Source organism: Onychomys torridus, chromosome 5 (genome assembly GCF_903995425.1).
Source record: "Onychomys torridus chromosome 5, mOncTor1.1, whole genome shotgun sequence".
Taxonomy (NCBI): Eukaryota; Metazoa; Chordata; class Mammalia; order Rodentia; family Cricetidae; genus Onychomys; species Onychomys torridus.
Window position 1 is genome coordinate 121901603 of NC_050447.1, and position 17187 is coordinate 121918789.

General features: G+C 40.5%; 1 protein-coding gene across 7 annotated transcripts in view; it reads right to left on the reverse strand.

Moving 5' to 3' along the window:
- LOC118583408 (zinc finger protein 169-like) overlaps window positions 1–17187 on the reverse strand; it is a 32759-nt gene that overhangs the window by 7643 nt on the left and 7929 nt on the right. For 6 of the 7 annotated variants that reach the window (XM_036186720.1, XM_036186721.1, XM_036186722.1 and 3 more), the window contains exons 3-4: window positions 10865–10991; window positions 9240–10479 (exon numbers count right to left, since the gene is read on the reverse strand). In XM_036186720.1, the coding sequence (XP_036042613.1) occupies window positions 10361–10479; window positions 10865–10991 (246 nt within the window). In that variant the 3' untranslated portion in view covers window positions 9240–10360. Of the gene's footprint in view, window positions 1–9239; window positions 10480–10864; window positions 10992–17187 lie in introns of those variants that run through there. The other variant, XM_036186726.1, reaches the window with a different exon arrangement.

Consider the following 17187-nt stretch of genomic DNA (forward strand, 5'->3'; position numbering starts at 1 on the left):
ATGAAGCAACTATAACTGCTTTAAATAAAAACAGTGTTAGAAGCTTCAAAAAAAATCTTTCACATCTGTGTTCATCAAAGAAATTGGCCTTTAGCTGTCTCCTCCTCCTCTTTTCTCATCTGGTTTTGGTATCAGGTGATAGTATCTTTGTAAAATGAGTTTGGAAATGTTTCCTCCCTGTTTTTCTTGGAATAACCTCAGAAGTATTGATGTTTGTCTTTTAAAGGTCTGGGAGAATTCATCAGCAGATCTTTCTGGTCATGGACTTGGGGGCTGTTTTATTAGTTTTCAGTCTTATTGACCACTATTGTTCTGTTGAGGGTTTTTTAACATCATCCTAAGTCACTTGTTGATAGATCTTATCTGTCTACAAATACATCAATTTCTCCTAGATTTTCAAATTTATTAGAGTGTGACTTTTGAAAAGAATCCCTTTGATCTGTATTTCAGCATTACCCTCTATAATATCACCTTTTCATTGCTAATTTTATTAGAGTACCTTCTTTCTTTTGGCTAGTTTTGTGAAAAGTCTGTCAGTCTTATTTCAGAAAAGAACTCTTTGCTTCATTGACCTGTTACATTGTTCATTTAGTTTCTATTTCATTCATTTCAGCTTTGATCTTTTTTTCTCTATTAATTTTGAGATGGGCTTGCTCTTGTCTTTCTAAGAATTCTTGGTGTATTGTCAGGTTTTTTATTTGGGAAATGATTTTTTACACTTATATATTTACTTGTGTAGGGGGTGGCATATCTCATGATATACATGTGGAAGTCAGCAAACAACATGTAGAAATGGCTTCTTTTCTGCCATGCTGCAGGTCCTGGGGATCAAACTCGGGTCTTCAGGCTTGATGGCAGGCACCTTTGCCCGCTGACCCATCTCATGAGTCCTCTGACTTATTACTGTAGGTATCCAGTTATAAACTTACTTCCAAGAGGTACTTTCATTGCACCCCACAGGTTCTGCTGTGCTTGTTTTCACTTTCATTTATATAAATATTTCTAATTTTACAAACTATTTGGGGAGAACCTTTTTCATATTTAGAGCTCTACTCCATTTGCAATTCCCGTGCATGAGATGAAGAGTGGGGTTTCTCACTTTCCAAATGGCTAACCAGGCCCCATTTAATATTCTTCACCACAATAAATTTGAAACTTCACCTTTCTGAAATACTACACATTTTTTAAATTATTTGAGTCATTTTATTATGATGTTAAATTAGCTATCCATGTGCCATATGCTAGATGCTTACAGATTATTTCCATATTGAGAAGGAAGTCCTCCTGAAGCACTTCTGAGCAGTAATTCTGTAGCAATCTTCGTTAACTGTTCATCTTTCCATATGAATTATAAAATTAATTTGTAGTGTGCGTCAACACAAAAAGCTCACCAGAATTCCTGTCAAATTGAATATTATGAATTATAGTTTGTGAGGCATGTTCATTATGCTGACATGTTCTAACCAAGAAGGGAAGACACCTTTTCATCTGTTGACCTCTATGTTAATAATATATGTTATGTTTTGTACAGGTTTTCTTATTGGCAAGAAACATTCTGTATTAATATTATTCCTAAATATTTTGTCTTAATCCAGTGTTCCCCAAATCGGAGTAACCAATCAATCAGGTGACATGGTTCCCTTGTGAAAATTATCACCACATGCTCCAGTTAATAACAGTTATTTTGTGGTACTGGGGTTGCAGCTCCACTGTGGAATTGCTGGCCAGCAAACACAAGGTTCCGGCTTCAACCCCCAGCACTGCAAAATCAAAAGTCATTCTGAGCACTGGAGGTGTTAGGAGCCAGGCTTATTGAATTCTAGTTCAGGCATAGTTGGCACTTCAGAATATATGTTCTGATGGTTTGTTTTCGCTTTTCTAAAGTTCAGTAGAACCCCTTCCACAAAACCCTGGTGTTTATTTCATGTGGCTTCATGTTAATCCAGTGAAAAGGTTTTTTATGCTTGCATCAACACTCTCAGGAAAAGTAGTTTCAGATTTATCTGGTATAACAAAAAGGAAACACAAGCTCAGATTCTGTCTTTTGTGGGGTTTGTTTTTCTGTTTTTAATTTATATATCACCATTTTCAGTGAGTGAGAAAAAAAACTCCCATTTATGGAAAGGTCCTGAGGTACTGGGGCAGTTTAAGAGCACACACTGCTCTTCCAGATCACTCAGTCCAGTTCTCAACACTCACCAGGCAGTTCACAACTGTTTGTAACTCCGCTTTAGGGGAATCCAGTGCCCTCTTGTGGCTTCCACAGGCACCTGCACCCATGGACGTGCGCACCCATGTATGTCCGTGCGCACCCATACACACACATACACACAAGGGAGATGAAACCAAACACTGAAAAGCTTCATGGGCAACATCAGTATGTAAACTACTATAATTAGTTACTCATGGTGGCATGAACATCCACAAATACTTGCTTTTACTCAATAAGTTATTTCTTCATTGATTTTCTTTGTTCTATGAGGAAGTGACTAGTTTGAAGTCATCTCCCTAAAGGTTCCCCCAAATGGGAGAGGCAGTATAAAACCATCTTAGAGAACCATGTGTGAAATTAAACTGAATGCTCCCTCACCCATAAGCAAACGGGGAAAACAAGCTGGGTCTCTCTTATCAGCAAGCAGGATTCAGCAGTGAAGTGAGGCGCCATGGCCTAGATCTGCGACCCTAAAAGGAATCTGACTCCAAGTACCCCAATTAATCCAAGACTTCCTTGGATTTTCAAGTCATAAGAGAGGAATGTTCCCCTCAAATGACAGTACTTGCCTAGGAGATAAGTCAGTATACCTGTCCCACTATAATTGGTTCTTGTCCACTTGGAGCTGATTATAAAATCCAGTGAGCTCTGATTGAGGACTCAGAATGTCCAGCTTTTCTATACCTACCTGATTCTTTATGACCAACACAGGTGAGACATATTTCATGAATCATCAGCAGTAGGTCTGCTAACTGTTTTAAGATTGTTGTTGGACCATAGTCAATTATTAATGTGCCACTGACATCTCCTTTCACAGTCCAATATCAAAAAGGAGTCATCACAAGGAACACATCCACAGAGTCTAAAATACAGAACCTCTTACCAGAGATGTTTCCTGAGCCCTGATCTGCATCAGTGATTTGTTTGAGATGATCTAAAATCACAGTTTGGCATCCAGAGGGGTCAAAGACACCACAAGAAAACCCACAGACTCAACTAACCTGGGCTCAAAGGAGCCCACAGAGACTGAACCGACAACCAGGGAGTCTGCATGGGGCTGACCTAGGCATTCTGCATATATGTTATGGTTGTGTAGCTTGGTCCTCTAGTGGGACTCCTAACAGTGGGAGCAGGGGCTGCCTCTGACTCTTTTACAGGCCTTTGGGACCCTACCCCTCATACTGGGTCCCTTGCCCAGTCTTAATACATGGGAAGGTGCTTAGTCTCACTGCAACTTGATATGCCATGCTTTGTTGATACTCATGGGAGGATTTCCCTTTCCTAAACAGAAATGGAGGAGGAGTGGATTGGGGATGGGAACTAAGTGGGGGAGGAACTGGGGGGAGAGGAGGAAGGGAAAACTGTGGCCAGGATGTTAAATAAATAAATACATACATAAATACATAAATAAATAAAGACTTTTATTAGAAATAAGTAAATAGCCAATAAAGACTTGCGGGGGGGATAACTACCACGAAGCCCTTCCTAGCACCTAAGTCCCACTGTTCTTTCTCTAAGAACTATTCAGTGAGCTAGCTCTCTGGGAGTCCCTGCTCCTCTTTACAATTACTAATGCTCTTCTTCCAGGCCTTCCAAACCGCAACAGGTAACTTTCAGCCTGGAACCTAGACCTCGCCACCAAAGTCCTACTGTGGTCAGTTTCTTATCAGGAAATGTGTTCTAATTCAGCTCACTAAACTCTCATTTTTTTGTAAACTAGCTTGCCCATATTAACATAACTCTTGGCTATTGCTTGCATTTCTAGCTACCAGATATTTATAGCTCAGTAGTTCTCTACTAGAGAACTTGTTTGGCATCCACAAGGCCCTGGGTTCAATATTTGTCATCAAATAACATACACACACACACACACACACACACACACACACACACACACATACACACATACACACACACATACACACACACACACACACACACACACATATACACACATACACACACACACACACACACACACACACATACACACACAGAGTTTCTTTAATTCTTGAGTTTTTAACAGCTGAAATTTGGGTATACTCTGCTGACTACTTGCCTGTGATCTGAAAGGAGGAAAAGGTACCCCTGCCTTGTCTTACCAACATCCCTGCTTGGTCATAAATACTAGTCATGCTTACCACAGGTCTTTTTGTGTCTTCAGCAGCAGGGGCAGGACTTGTTGTGTGCCTTGTGTTAATATGGTGACTGATCTAAGCACAGCTCCCAGTGAAGCACAGCATCTTCCCTCATAGCTCACTTAGCAGTGTAGCACTGTGGCAAATTTCAACTAAAAGCAACTGAGCTTGCCTTTTTTTTTTTTTTTTTTTTTTTTTGAGCTGAGGATCGAATCCAGGGCCTTGCGCTTGCTAGGCAAGTGCTCTACCACTGAACTAAATCCCCAACCCCAGAGCTTGCCTTCTTGAACATAAGTGACTCTCATCCCAGCAAGCATAGGCCTGAAAAGGACTAAAGACTGATCTTCTCCCAGTAAGGGAATTCCTCTCCTGAGTGCCTTCCTACTCAAAAATAATTTCTCAATTTCCCAACTCAAGCAAAAGCCTTAGCACACATGCCTTTGAGCTGGAACTGCATCACTCCTGTGGAAATCCAGCTTGCTGACTACAAATCCTGATTATTGTCAGCCTCCATAACTGTGTGAGCCGATTCCCTACAGTTAGGAACACCTCCAGCCTACCAATACCGGTGCTGTCTTTCTGAAGAAAAAGAGATTTTTGGTACCAACAAGTACATGTTTCTGTCACATGGAAAAACATAGCAGTTGCTTCAGAACTGAGTGACAGAGGCTAGGGAAGTTGTGATGTACACAGTAAAGGGGCCTAGACTGCCACTAAAGGGAATGATGGTAAGAAATACAGAAAACAAGTTTCTGAACTGTACTCCAGTTTTTGTGGAAGAGTAGCATTTAAACACAGTGAAATATTTAGCTAAGAAGATTTCTAAGCAAAGTATTAAAGGTGCAGCTTGGATTATCCTTACCACTTAATGGAACATGCAAGAAGAAATCAACTGAATTGTTAAGAAAAAAGAAAAAAGTTCTCAGCTTATACATACTGGGAAGATGAGAAAGCTTGTCCTAAAGAGAACACTAAAAATGTCACTAAACAGCGTTTTATGTACCATATAACCACAGTAATTACAGAAGCCTGCAACAGACATGGGATTATAGCACCAGAAACACAGCAGTTGGGGCCAAAAGAGAACAGGAAAACAGGACACAGTGAAGGAAGGCTGGCATACTCCTTGGATTCCACAGCTCTGGATAGAAGAACTTCCATTTTTGTATTACAGATTTTTTAGGTGAGGGGTTTTCATCAGAGCACCTTCACACATAAATGTCATTGCATCCTCTCATTTCCTCCTCCACTATCTTCCCTCTACCACCTCTATCTAGCTGGTTCTTTCGTCCAGCTTCTGCTTTCTTATCACATGTGTTCCATTACTTTCCCTATTTCCTACTTCTCTTAAGTGCCCTCCCCACCTTTATGATTGATACCCTGGTTAAGCTTTGTAACACACATACACACACAAAGAAAGAGAGAGGGGGGGGAGAGATATTTATATCTGAGTTCCACATATGAGAAGAAGACATACATTATTTTTCTTTTAACTCTGGCTTATTTAGTTGAACATAATGATTCCCAGTTGCACTCATGTGCTTGCAAATCCGTATATACAGGAGTGATGGAGCTGAGTCACATAATAGTTCAATTTTTAGTTTCTTGAGGACATGTCATACTGATTTCCACTGATGTTGCTTTTGTTTAGATTCTCACTGGCAGCATGCAGAAGTTCCTCTGCCCCACATCCTCACTTGTATTTGCTGGGTTTTGTTTTTGTTTTTACTGATGATAACCATTCTGACGGGAGTGAGATGGAATCTCAAAGCACCTTTAATTCTCAGCTCCCTGACGGCTAAAGATTGAACAGTGATTCACACATGTGTTGTTCACCTGTACTTCTTCTTCTGAGAACTGTCTAGTCCGCTCATTTACTAACTCGGTTCTTTAGTATTTCATTTTTCTAGCAGAGCCAGTTTGGTGTAAACATGCACTGTACTTCAGAAAGGTGAGAATGACACCCCCCCCCCAATCAAATTAAAGTCACTTCCACCACAGATGTGAAGTCCACAAATTGAGGGGGTAATCGGACCTCCACGCTTGGTATCAGAGGGTACAACAGTGGTTCTGGGAAGGCATTTCACTCCTGGCTGATGGCATGGGATGGGGCTTGACAGAATCCTAAGAATGGAATCCCTGCCTCAAGTTGGTGGAGGACCTGGCCATTGCCCCTGTGAGCCTGGGAGCAGAACAAGTCCAAGGGGATTACTTGTGAGCTTGGGCGTTAATGGTATTTGTCTCCCTAGTTTGCAGTTTACTTGGTGTTTATCGCCCCCACTCTTCCTTCTGTTTGTGGTACACAGAAACAGCCTAATCCTAACACTCAAGACACAAAGAAAAGCCCACATGACGGGGAGAACCACAGGATACCTGTCGACATTTACCACTTGAAGTACAGAAAACATTACTCTCACTTAGGTCTCTTTATCTTCCACACTGTTACCATACCATTTTGTTTTTAAAGGTAAACTTATGATTTAATCATCAATACGACCACAAAAACTTTAGAAGTAAATGACACTCTACTGTGGTGCCATTTTTTGTTCTCTTTATTGTTTTTTTTTTTCTTTTTTTTTGTCCTTTCTAATGCTCCTGCTCCAGGACTTCTCTTATTTTTAGCGGTCTTTTTGATGTTATTTGGGGGTTTGTTTTTTGGTCTTGTGGATAAGAGCAGGATTACTTCTCTTACATTTTCTTCTCTTTGAAAAATTTTTTACCTATAGTTTAACATAATATGTGTCACAAATTCCTTATTTCTATAGTATCAATGTATCATTTTCCTTTCATCCCTCAAGGATAGTTTTGCTAGGTATAGAATTACAATCCTTTCAGCACTTGAAGAAAATTATTGCCATGTCCTCATTGGCCTAATTAGTTCACATGGAAAGTCCTCTATAGGGAAGGCATTTTTTTTTCTCACTGGCTGCCTTCCAGATTTTTTCCTTTTTTTCCAGAACTGTAATTATTATGTGTCTCAGTATTTATGTATGTAAGTTTATTTAATGTTTCTATGGCTTCTTGTATCTACAGGTTTATATCTATTGCAAAATTTGATAAGTTTTCAACTGTGATTTTCTCAAATATTTTTCAGTATCCTTTTTGGATTCTGATGACATAAGTGCTGGTTTTTTTTTTTGGTTTTTATCCCAGAAGTCACTGAAATCATTCTTTTTTTAAGTCTATTTTCTTTCTTTGTTCAGATTTATGATATTTTATTGTTCTGGAATCAAGTCCACCAATTCCACTTGGATGTAGTGGTGCACATATTTAACCCCACCACTCAGGAGGCAGAGGCAAGTGGATCCCTATGAGATCAAGGCCAGGTAGGGCTACAGAGTGAGACTGTCTTAAGACATAAACAAGTTCCCTGATTCTATTCATTATTCCAATACTATAGCTAAGCCGTGAGTTCATATTTTCTATTGTATATTTCAGTAACACAACTGCAAATTTATTTTTTACATAAACTATTTCTTTGTTGATATTTTTATACTTTTGTTTCAAGTGCACTGTAATAGGTTGAAAATCCTTGACGTGCTTTTTTATTTAGTAGGGATTGGACCTAAGACCTTGTGCATGCTAGGCAAGTGCGCTACTCATGAACTATGCCCCCAGCCCTCTTTTTATATCTTATTTTGAAGTTCTCACAGTTGTTCAGGTTGGCCTTGGACTCACTCTATAACCTAGGCTTCCCTTGAACTTGCCATTCTCCTACTTCAGCTAAGTTCACAGTCCTGCATCCACCAGGCACTGAAGTCTAACCTCTGATCCCCCCTGCATCGGCTGAATGTCACTGTCATCTTCAAGTTCCCTGGCTCTTGGTATGATGAGTGATATTTTTTATTCTACCTTGAATTGGCTTAGATTCTGAGCCCTATTTAGATGTCATTTTAAAAAATACACACCCTATTTATGCTCAACACTAAGTTACAAGTCAGTAGTTAAGTAAGTTATGATATATCAATATAAAGTAACTTTACTCACTAATAAAAATGAATTATTGATGTGCCAGTACTGCATGGATAAATTTGCAAGTAATTACGCTAAGTGTAGAAACAGTTATATCCTGTATGAATCAATGAACATAAATTCTGGAAGATTCAAACAAATCTATAATCAGGAAAAACAGATTAGAAAGGAGGAGATATTATTGGCAGCTGATGGCTTCTGAGGAAGGGAGAGTCAGTCTCTTTTAAGGGTGCAGACCTGGGAGGTCTGCCACACTCTATGGATGGCCTCATACCCATGACTAGATGGGCAACATAAACGGGACTTGCTGGGTTATATTTAAAAGGGAAGAAAAAGGAGGACATGAAGTTGGGAAGTGTGCTGGGGAGGTCTGGAAAGAGTGAGAGGAGAGAAATGGGGGCAAATATAATCAAAGTACATGGTCTGTGTGCGTGGAATTCTCTGAGAATTACAATATTCTGCTTTTTTAAAGAAAGAAACAGGAGGACAAGGAGGGCCGGAAGTAGAAGTTGTGGTAAGGCTGGGGTGAGGGACATGCACACTATGTCAACTGTAACAAAGCATATTGACTTTCACTTTCAATACACTTATTATACCTTTAAAACATGCCCTATTTCTTAATACTCATATCTTAATAGCGTTTTATTATATGTTAACATGCCTCAGATGACAAAATTCTTTTACAAAGTCAAAATTTGATAAAAAACATAACATCCCCCATATGGTTTATTTAGAAGGAAAAAATAAAAATAAGAGCATGGTGGTGCACACCTTTAATCTCAGAACTCAGGAAACAGAGGCAGACAGAGCTCTGTGAGTGTAAAGTTAGCATGGTCTACACAAGGAGTTCTAGGCCAGCCAGGGCCACACAGTGAGAGCCTGTCTCAAAAGAATTTTTTAAATGTCAATAGAGTAAAAATAAATAAATGAAAAAGGATAAGCCAGACAGAAATTTACCTATACATTCTAATATTCATATAAAATTATATGAATAATTATATTCACTGGGTTGGATTAAAGACCTAAATGTTTGGGGAAAGTCTACAATTATAATCAATAACAAAAGAGAAAAAAAAACAATTTAACTGAAAAGTGGGCAAATGTCTAAAGCAGTCAACTCTCTCCCAGAAGGGGGCTCAGATCACATAAGAAGATGCTCATATTAGCTACCTATCCCATAGGCGTCCAAAAAGATGGAGGAATGAGGTCAGACAATACCAAATGTTGGTAAAGATGTGTCCAAAGAATTCTGACACTGCCACTGGAGTGCATTCTCTCACCTGCTTCAGACACAGTTTGGCATATCTAATCTATTCAAGGCTACAAATGTGTATGAACTAGCTACTTCAGTCTGGCTATGATTCCTGCATATTTCCAGTGTCATAAAAGAGTACAGAGTGACAATGTTTAATTGCCAGGAACTGGGGGTGCACACTATGAGTGAGGAAATTTACAAACATGCAAACTACGTGGTATCTGAAGGACCCACTGTCAGATAAAAAGGCAAAAGAGGTGGAGAAGCAGGCCAGTCTGAGAAGAATAGAGCCTGCCCCCTGGTGGACAGTGGGCTCCTAGACCACAGGGCTGCCAGATTGCTACAGTTCTTCACATTTTGCTGTGATCTTAACTAAGCCATCACAAAAAGAAAAAAGAAAAAAAAAAAGATATGGGAATCTACAGGATGGGTCTGGTGTACAGCAGTTGCCAAGTCAAGAACAGAAACTGAAGAGCATTCAGTAGGGACAGCCTAGTTAGTCTGGAAGGGTGGGTACTGTTTGGAAGGTCAAAAGTGAGTCTGAGAAGAGGACAAGAAGAAACCCTAAAGGTGTTGCTGGCACCAAGCAGAGAAATCAGGTGCCCGGATGAGGTAGACCTCCAGAGGAGCCCTCTCCTGGTAAGCATGGGAAGGAGGGAGGGAGGGGGGAGGGAGGAGGGAGGGTGGGTTGGTTCCCTGGAGCCCCGGGAGGAGAGCTCCCCCTAGCATGCCAGAGTAGCCTTCTCGGCCTGGTGAGCTGCTCCTCAGTGCCCGGCATCATCATCACTGCCCAGTCTTCCACTTACCTAGACAAAGGTCCAGAAGGCATTCACCGCCATCCCTCCAGGGCTCCGCCCCTTGTTCCAGCTGTGTAATGAGTTTGGGTTTGGAAAACGCAATTCCTAGTCGCAAGAAACAAAACCAAGAAGACCTTAGGCTAGTGGCTTAACTCCAGGGCAATGTAAGAAATGCCACACACCCAGAAGGGAAGTTCAGAGATGGGAAAGAATATCAGAATGCTGAGAAGGAATGAACGAGGGCAGGGGATTCTGGGTCAAAAGCGAGGTGATCATGCCCTGTGCTTGGATAAATAAAGTTCCTCCCATATTTGTAGGGTGCAGCCTAGAGAGAGGACTAGAAATACATCTCCTGTCATTGCAAACACAGAGAGAGAGAATGAATCACTATAAAATATGGACATTCAAAAGAACAGAACACCTGGGCTGCTACATAGATGTTTAAGATGCCCACAGGTAAACTCTGAGACCTAACCCAGGAAGGCCTTACCCAGAGAGACCAGGTGGCTGTAGTTCTCCAGCATCACTTCCCTGTACAGGATCCTCTGAGCAGGACTCAACAGTTCCCATTCCATCTGGTTGAAGGCCACAGCCACGTCATGGAAAGCCATTAATGCCTATAACAAAAATATATTCCTGCTCATGAAAGAACCAGCCTAACTAAAATCAGTTTAAGTCACTATCCAGGGCCAAGACGGTAACAATGCGGCGACCTGGTGCAGCCATAGAAATTTACAGGCCCTTTTACCCTGAGCCTTGCTTTTGTATGTTGGAGACAACTCCCTCCATGTAGGTGCCAGGCCCATACATGGAACCCAGAAATGCAAGGTTTCCTATTTTGCCCTATTGATCTAGAAATATACAAGACCTTCAAAACAACACAGTTTTAATTATTGCAGCTATATAGCAGGGCATGAAATCAAGAAGACTGAATCCTCCCACTTTGTTTTATTTTACCGTATTTGAAGTAGTCCTTGCTATGCTGTCCATGCTAGCTTGACTTCCAACTCTCCTACCTCAGCCTCCCTAGTACTGGGATTAGATATGAACACACAGTTAATAAACTGCACTTAAAAAGTTACTTTAGCTTTTTTAAACACCTGTCCCTTCCTATGCAAGTTTTAGAGTAATCTTGTATATATCCTCAAACAACAACAAAAGTTGTTGTAACTTTACCAGAATGTCTGTTTACCATATGTCTTAGTTAGAGCTTCTGTTGCTACCATGAAACACCATGCTCCAAAATCAAAATGTGTAGGAAAGCGTTTACTGGGCTCACACTTCCCCACTGTAGTCCACCACTGAAAGAAGCCAGGGCAGGAACCTGGACGGATGCAGAGGCCGTGGAAGGGTGCTGCTTACTGGCTTGCTCCACATTGCCTACCCAGACTATAGAACCCAGGACCATCAGCTCAGGGTCAGCACCACCCACAATGGACTAGGCCCTTGCCATCAATCACCAGTCAAGAAAACTGGCTAGCCCACAGCCCTCCCATAGAGACACTTTCTCAATCTAGGGTTCCTTCTCCCAGACAACTAGAGTTTGTGTCAAGTTGACACAAACCTAGCCAGCTCACCACATCCACATGGTGAGAACTGACCTCTTTACTATGTCAATCTTCCAGTCCCCGCACCACGCCCCCCCCACCCCGTATGTGTGTGTGTGTGTGTGTGTGTGTGTGTGTGTGTGTGTTTTATGATTTTCTTTCACAAAATATAATTTTCAGCATTATAATCCTACAAGGTATAGTTGTGGTGGTCCACACTGTAGTGGGTAGCCATCCCAGCCTTGGCCTGGAAGTTCAAACCCCCATTGAGGCTTCGGTAATGGTCACACCCACAAGGCAGGGCTAAGGGAGGAAGCTGAAGACCCAGGATCAAGAGGAGACCCTGGACGCTGGAGGTAGACCGAGCAGAGTTCTCCAGAAAACACCGCTGGACTGTGCCATACCTTTGCCAGACCCTACAACCTAACCCTTCATTTGTAAGTTACCCCACAAAATAAACCTCCCTTTTAACCATGTGGAGTGGCCTTAATAATTTCACCAATACCACACCTTTAATCTCAGCACTCAGGAGGCAGAGGCAGGTGGATCTCTGTTAGTTCAAGGCCAGCCTGGTCTACAGAGCAAGATCCAGGACAGCCAAAAACAAAACAAAACAAAACAAAACAAAAAAAAAAAAAAAAAAAAAAAAAAACCAGGGTTACACAGAGAAACTCTGTCTCAAGAAACAAAACAAACAAAAGAAAATCCTAAAAAGTTTTTAATTAAATTACACTTTAGAATTTCAGTTTGTGTTGTATGTGATCTTGACGACACTGAAGTTTGAAGGTATAGTCACCACATGGTATACAACACAGCTGTTTGTGTGCCAACGGACCGAACCCACTCACTAGCCCCACGGAGTTTTTCTGCCAAGTTCCCAGAGGTTTTCTGAAGGACCATCATGTCCCAAGACAGAAAGAATAGTTTCAGTTCTTAGTTAATGGTCTGCATGTTTTCACCTCTTTTTCCTTCCTTTTTTTTTCTCTCTATCTAGAACTTTTAGATTACATTGAATGAGTGGAGAAAATAAACATTCTATGCTTTTCCTCAGTCTTAAGAAAGAATGAATTCAGTTTTCGCCATTAGCATGCAAACATTAGGATAGCTATTACCAAAAAATCAAGGAAACGCGTCATGAAGGTGTATGGAGGAATTGAAACCTTGCACACTGCTGCCAAGGACATAAAATGATGACATTTCTATAGAAAACAGTTTGATAATACAATTACTATACTATCCAGCACTTCCATCTGTGTGTCTACAGGCCCCTAAAAATCAAAAGCACAAACTGAGAACACTGCAGAACAATGTTCCTAACAGCATTGTTCACAAAAGCTGGAAGGTAGAAAACCCCAGCTGCCTATCAACTGATGATGAATGGAGACATGAAGTATGGTACATACAGACATTAAAAAGGAAATTCTGATGTATGTTTTCTAGAATGAGCCTTGAAAATAGTATGCCACGTAAAATACGCCTCGAACTCACAGAGATTGGCCTGCCTCTGCCTCCTGAGTGCTGGGATTAAAGGCGTGTGTCACTGCTGCCTGGCCCCCAATAAATCTCTTGAGTGAGGTTTGTGGTAACGACTTTCTTTCCTCGGAGCTGAGCAGAGCAAAGCAGAGATGTAACAACTTTTGCCAGAGTAGAGCAGAACTGCTACATTTCTACAAGAAAACTCCCTTGGCAGAGTGGAACTGTAACAACTTTTATCAGAGCAGAGCAGAGCTCTCATTGGAGTAGAGCAGAGCAGAACTATAACACTGGGAAAACTTTCCCTTGCTGGAGCAGAGTTGTTACATTCCGGGGAAGCTGAGCAGAGCTGTAACATTTATCCCCGAGCACAGTGGAGCAGAACTGTCACAACCTCACTGAGGAACCCCTCCCCTGTTGGAGCAGAGTTATTATACTTGTATTAGAGAGACATTTCCAGGGGCAAGGACTGTAATACTTTGCTGGGGAAACTGCCTCCCACCAGAACAGAGCTGTAACATTTCTGTTGGAATGCATTTCCCTTCAGAGCCATAGGTATTCCTTGGCTTTCAACTGCCAGGATACCTTTCCCCTCAGAGCTGTAACACTTACACTAACTCTAACCATCTTTTTTCTGTGGGAATGTTATTCAACTCATGAGACTTTAACAAAATGCCAGAAAATTTTTTTTCTCATTGTGCTAGAAAGCAACTAGAAGTGCTGTGGAGGGCTTGGTCTGTTTCTAAGATGGTATTTTATATCCTCCACAGGGAACAAACACCATCCTCAGAGGAAGACAAGACAAACAAGCAACAAAGGCCCAAATTAGTTCCCTTTAGGCCCATTATAATTTTACTCCTTTATACATGTTCTACCCATGACTTAATTGCCTCCCAAAGACCCTATCTTGTTTCAACATGTGGATCTTGAGGCAAATATTTAGATTACTGAAGTATTCCACTTTTTTTAAGGTATTGGATCAGGTGTTAAGTGAAGAGATAATTTTACTCCTTCCTTACCAATTTGGTAGGCTCATGGAGTAGTAATGGCTTCAGATAAGAAATCAGCTTAGTCACATTGATCTCATATGGGAAATGAGTCACTTCTCATTTAACTGCTTCCAAAGTTCTGTCTTTGGGTTTTAACAGTTTGTATATTAAAACCATGGTGTGGATTTTTTCAATGTTTATCTTGTTGGAGTTTGCTGAGCTTCTTAGATGTACAGATCTTCTTTCACAGACTTTCTAGAAATCTTTTCTTTGCCTTTTCCATGTATTTTTCTTCAGTTTCCACTGTGCATCAGTATACCTGTTGGTTCCCATGGCTCTGTTGGTTTTTTTTTTAATTGATTGATTGATTGATTGATTGATTTTTGTCTTGCTTTCTTTGCTCTTTAGAATGGATACTCAGATGAACTGTCTCCGGAGTCTTTAATACATCTACCCAATAGGCTGCTGAACTCCTCTGATGTAATCTTCACATGAGTTTATTATATTTTTACTGCTCTAGAATTTCTGTATTCTTTCCTTTTATAATTTTTCTTTACTGAATTCAATATTTGCTAAAACATTATTGACTTGAACTCTTTTGGCTCCATGTCTGTGGTTCCCTTAGCTCTGTGTGATGAGTTTCCTCATGATCACTTAGCAAGCAGACAACTTAAGGGTAAGTAGGCTTCTGTGGAATAATCCTGTTGTCCACTTTAAATATGTATTACTCTCATTGGTTAATAAAGAGCTGACTGGCCAATGGCTAGGCAGGATTTTTGTGGCAGAGAGAATGCTGGGAAGAAGGGCGGAGTCAGAGGAGATGCCATGAGACTCAGAGCAAACAGGATGGGAAATTCCCACATGAGATAAATGACAGTCGGGGCAGCACTTAAATTAATAGAAATTGGTTAATTTAAGTTATAAGAGCTAGCTAAAAAGGAGCCTAAGCTATCAACCAAGCATTTATAATTAATAAGAAGTCTCTGTGTGATTATTTAGAGAGCGGCTGGTGGCACCGAGAAACTCTGCCAATAGTAGGCAGCTCTCTCTTGCCACTAAGCATCAGCTTTTTCCTTCAACAGTGTCTTCCAGTTTTGACTAGACTATCATTCTACAGAAGTTGGTTCTAACTGCTCATAGTCTGTCAGCTCATTGGTTGCTTGGTGGGAAGACCAGAGACCTGATTTCCTTCCTATGACACTTTTATTACACATTCTTTTTAACTGAATTATTTTATGTATATGAAATATCCACAAGTAAATCCATATAACACAGAGCACATTAGTAGTTGTCTTAGTCAGGATTCTATTGCTGTGAAGAGACCTCATGACCATGGCAACGCTTATAAAGGAAACATTTATTAGGGCTGGCTTACAGTTTCAGAGGTTAGTCCATTATCATCATGAAGGGAAACATGGTGGCATGGAGGCAGACATGGTGCTGAAGAGGCAGTTGAGAGTTCTACATCTGGATCAGCAGGAAGCAGGAAGAGAGAGACACTAGGCCTGGCTTGAGCATTTGAAACCTCAAAGCCCACCCCCAGTGACACACTTCCTCCAACAAGGCCACACCTACTCCAACAATGCCACACCTCCTAATGCCTGTCAAGTAGTACCTCCCTAATAATCAAACATTCAAATCTATGAGCCTATGGGGGCCACTCCTATTCAAATCATGATTATAGTTAACAGGAGCTAGGAGAAGAGAGTATAGCATAAAATAACTCCTGACCATAAAGGATTTCTTTTGGAAATAATGAAAACATTTTGGCAGTGAAGGCTGTACAATCTGATACATATTAGTTGAAAATATACTAAAATCCACTGAACCGCATATTTCTTATGGGTGAACTTCACAGTATATAAATCATATCCAAATACGTTTTTAAAGATATATTTATTTTACTTTCACGTGTATGGGTTGTCTTGCCTGTATGTATATCTGTGTACCATGTACATGCTTAGTGCAAAATTCAGAAGAGGAAGTTACTGATGGTTGAAAATCATCACGCCAGATCTTCTGCAAGACCAACACATCTCTTAACTACACAGCCATCTCTCTAGCCCTCATTTTTTAAATTTAAAATTCTAATGATGAGTCTTCTAATCAAATGGGGACATTGTAGTAATGGAGCCTAAACTATGGTTATTGTTGTTTGTAAAGCATATTATCATTTTCAGCAGACGTTTGGAAAAAAAAAAAAAAAAAAAAAAACCTTAAGATCCAATAAAGGGCTGTTAATTGATTTCTAATTAACTAGTATTCTGTACCTACCAGCCCTTTAATGTTATAATTCAACTTTCAAGCAAAATTCTTCAAGTATCATGTTATGTATATACAAGTCAGATTTTCCTATGCAATTCAAATCTGATACACAATGAGTAACTGAAAATACAATTGTGGTTTCAAAAACCACTGTTGGTCACACTTTTGGTTCCAGCACTTGGGAGGCAGAGCCAGGTACATCTCTGTGAATTTGAAAATAGTCTGGTCTACAAGTGAGTTCCAAGCCAGCCAGGGTTGCATAGCAAGAGCCCGTCTAATAAATAAATAAATAAATGAATAAATGAATGAATGAATGAACAATTGACAAATGAGGGGGGCACATAGCTCTTGGTTTCTTTCTGATAATATCAAAATTTTCAACTTATCTAGGAATATGAAAATCAAATATTTGCCATCTGACCCCAGAAAAATGATAAGATTGCCAGGCAGTGGTGGCACACGCCTTTAATCCAAGCACTCAGGAGGCAGAGCCAGGTATGGATCTCTGCAAATTCGAGGCCAGCCTGGTCTACAGAGTG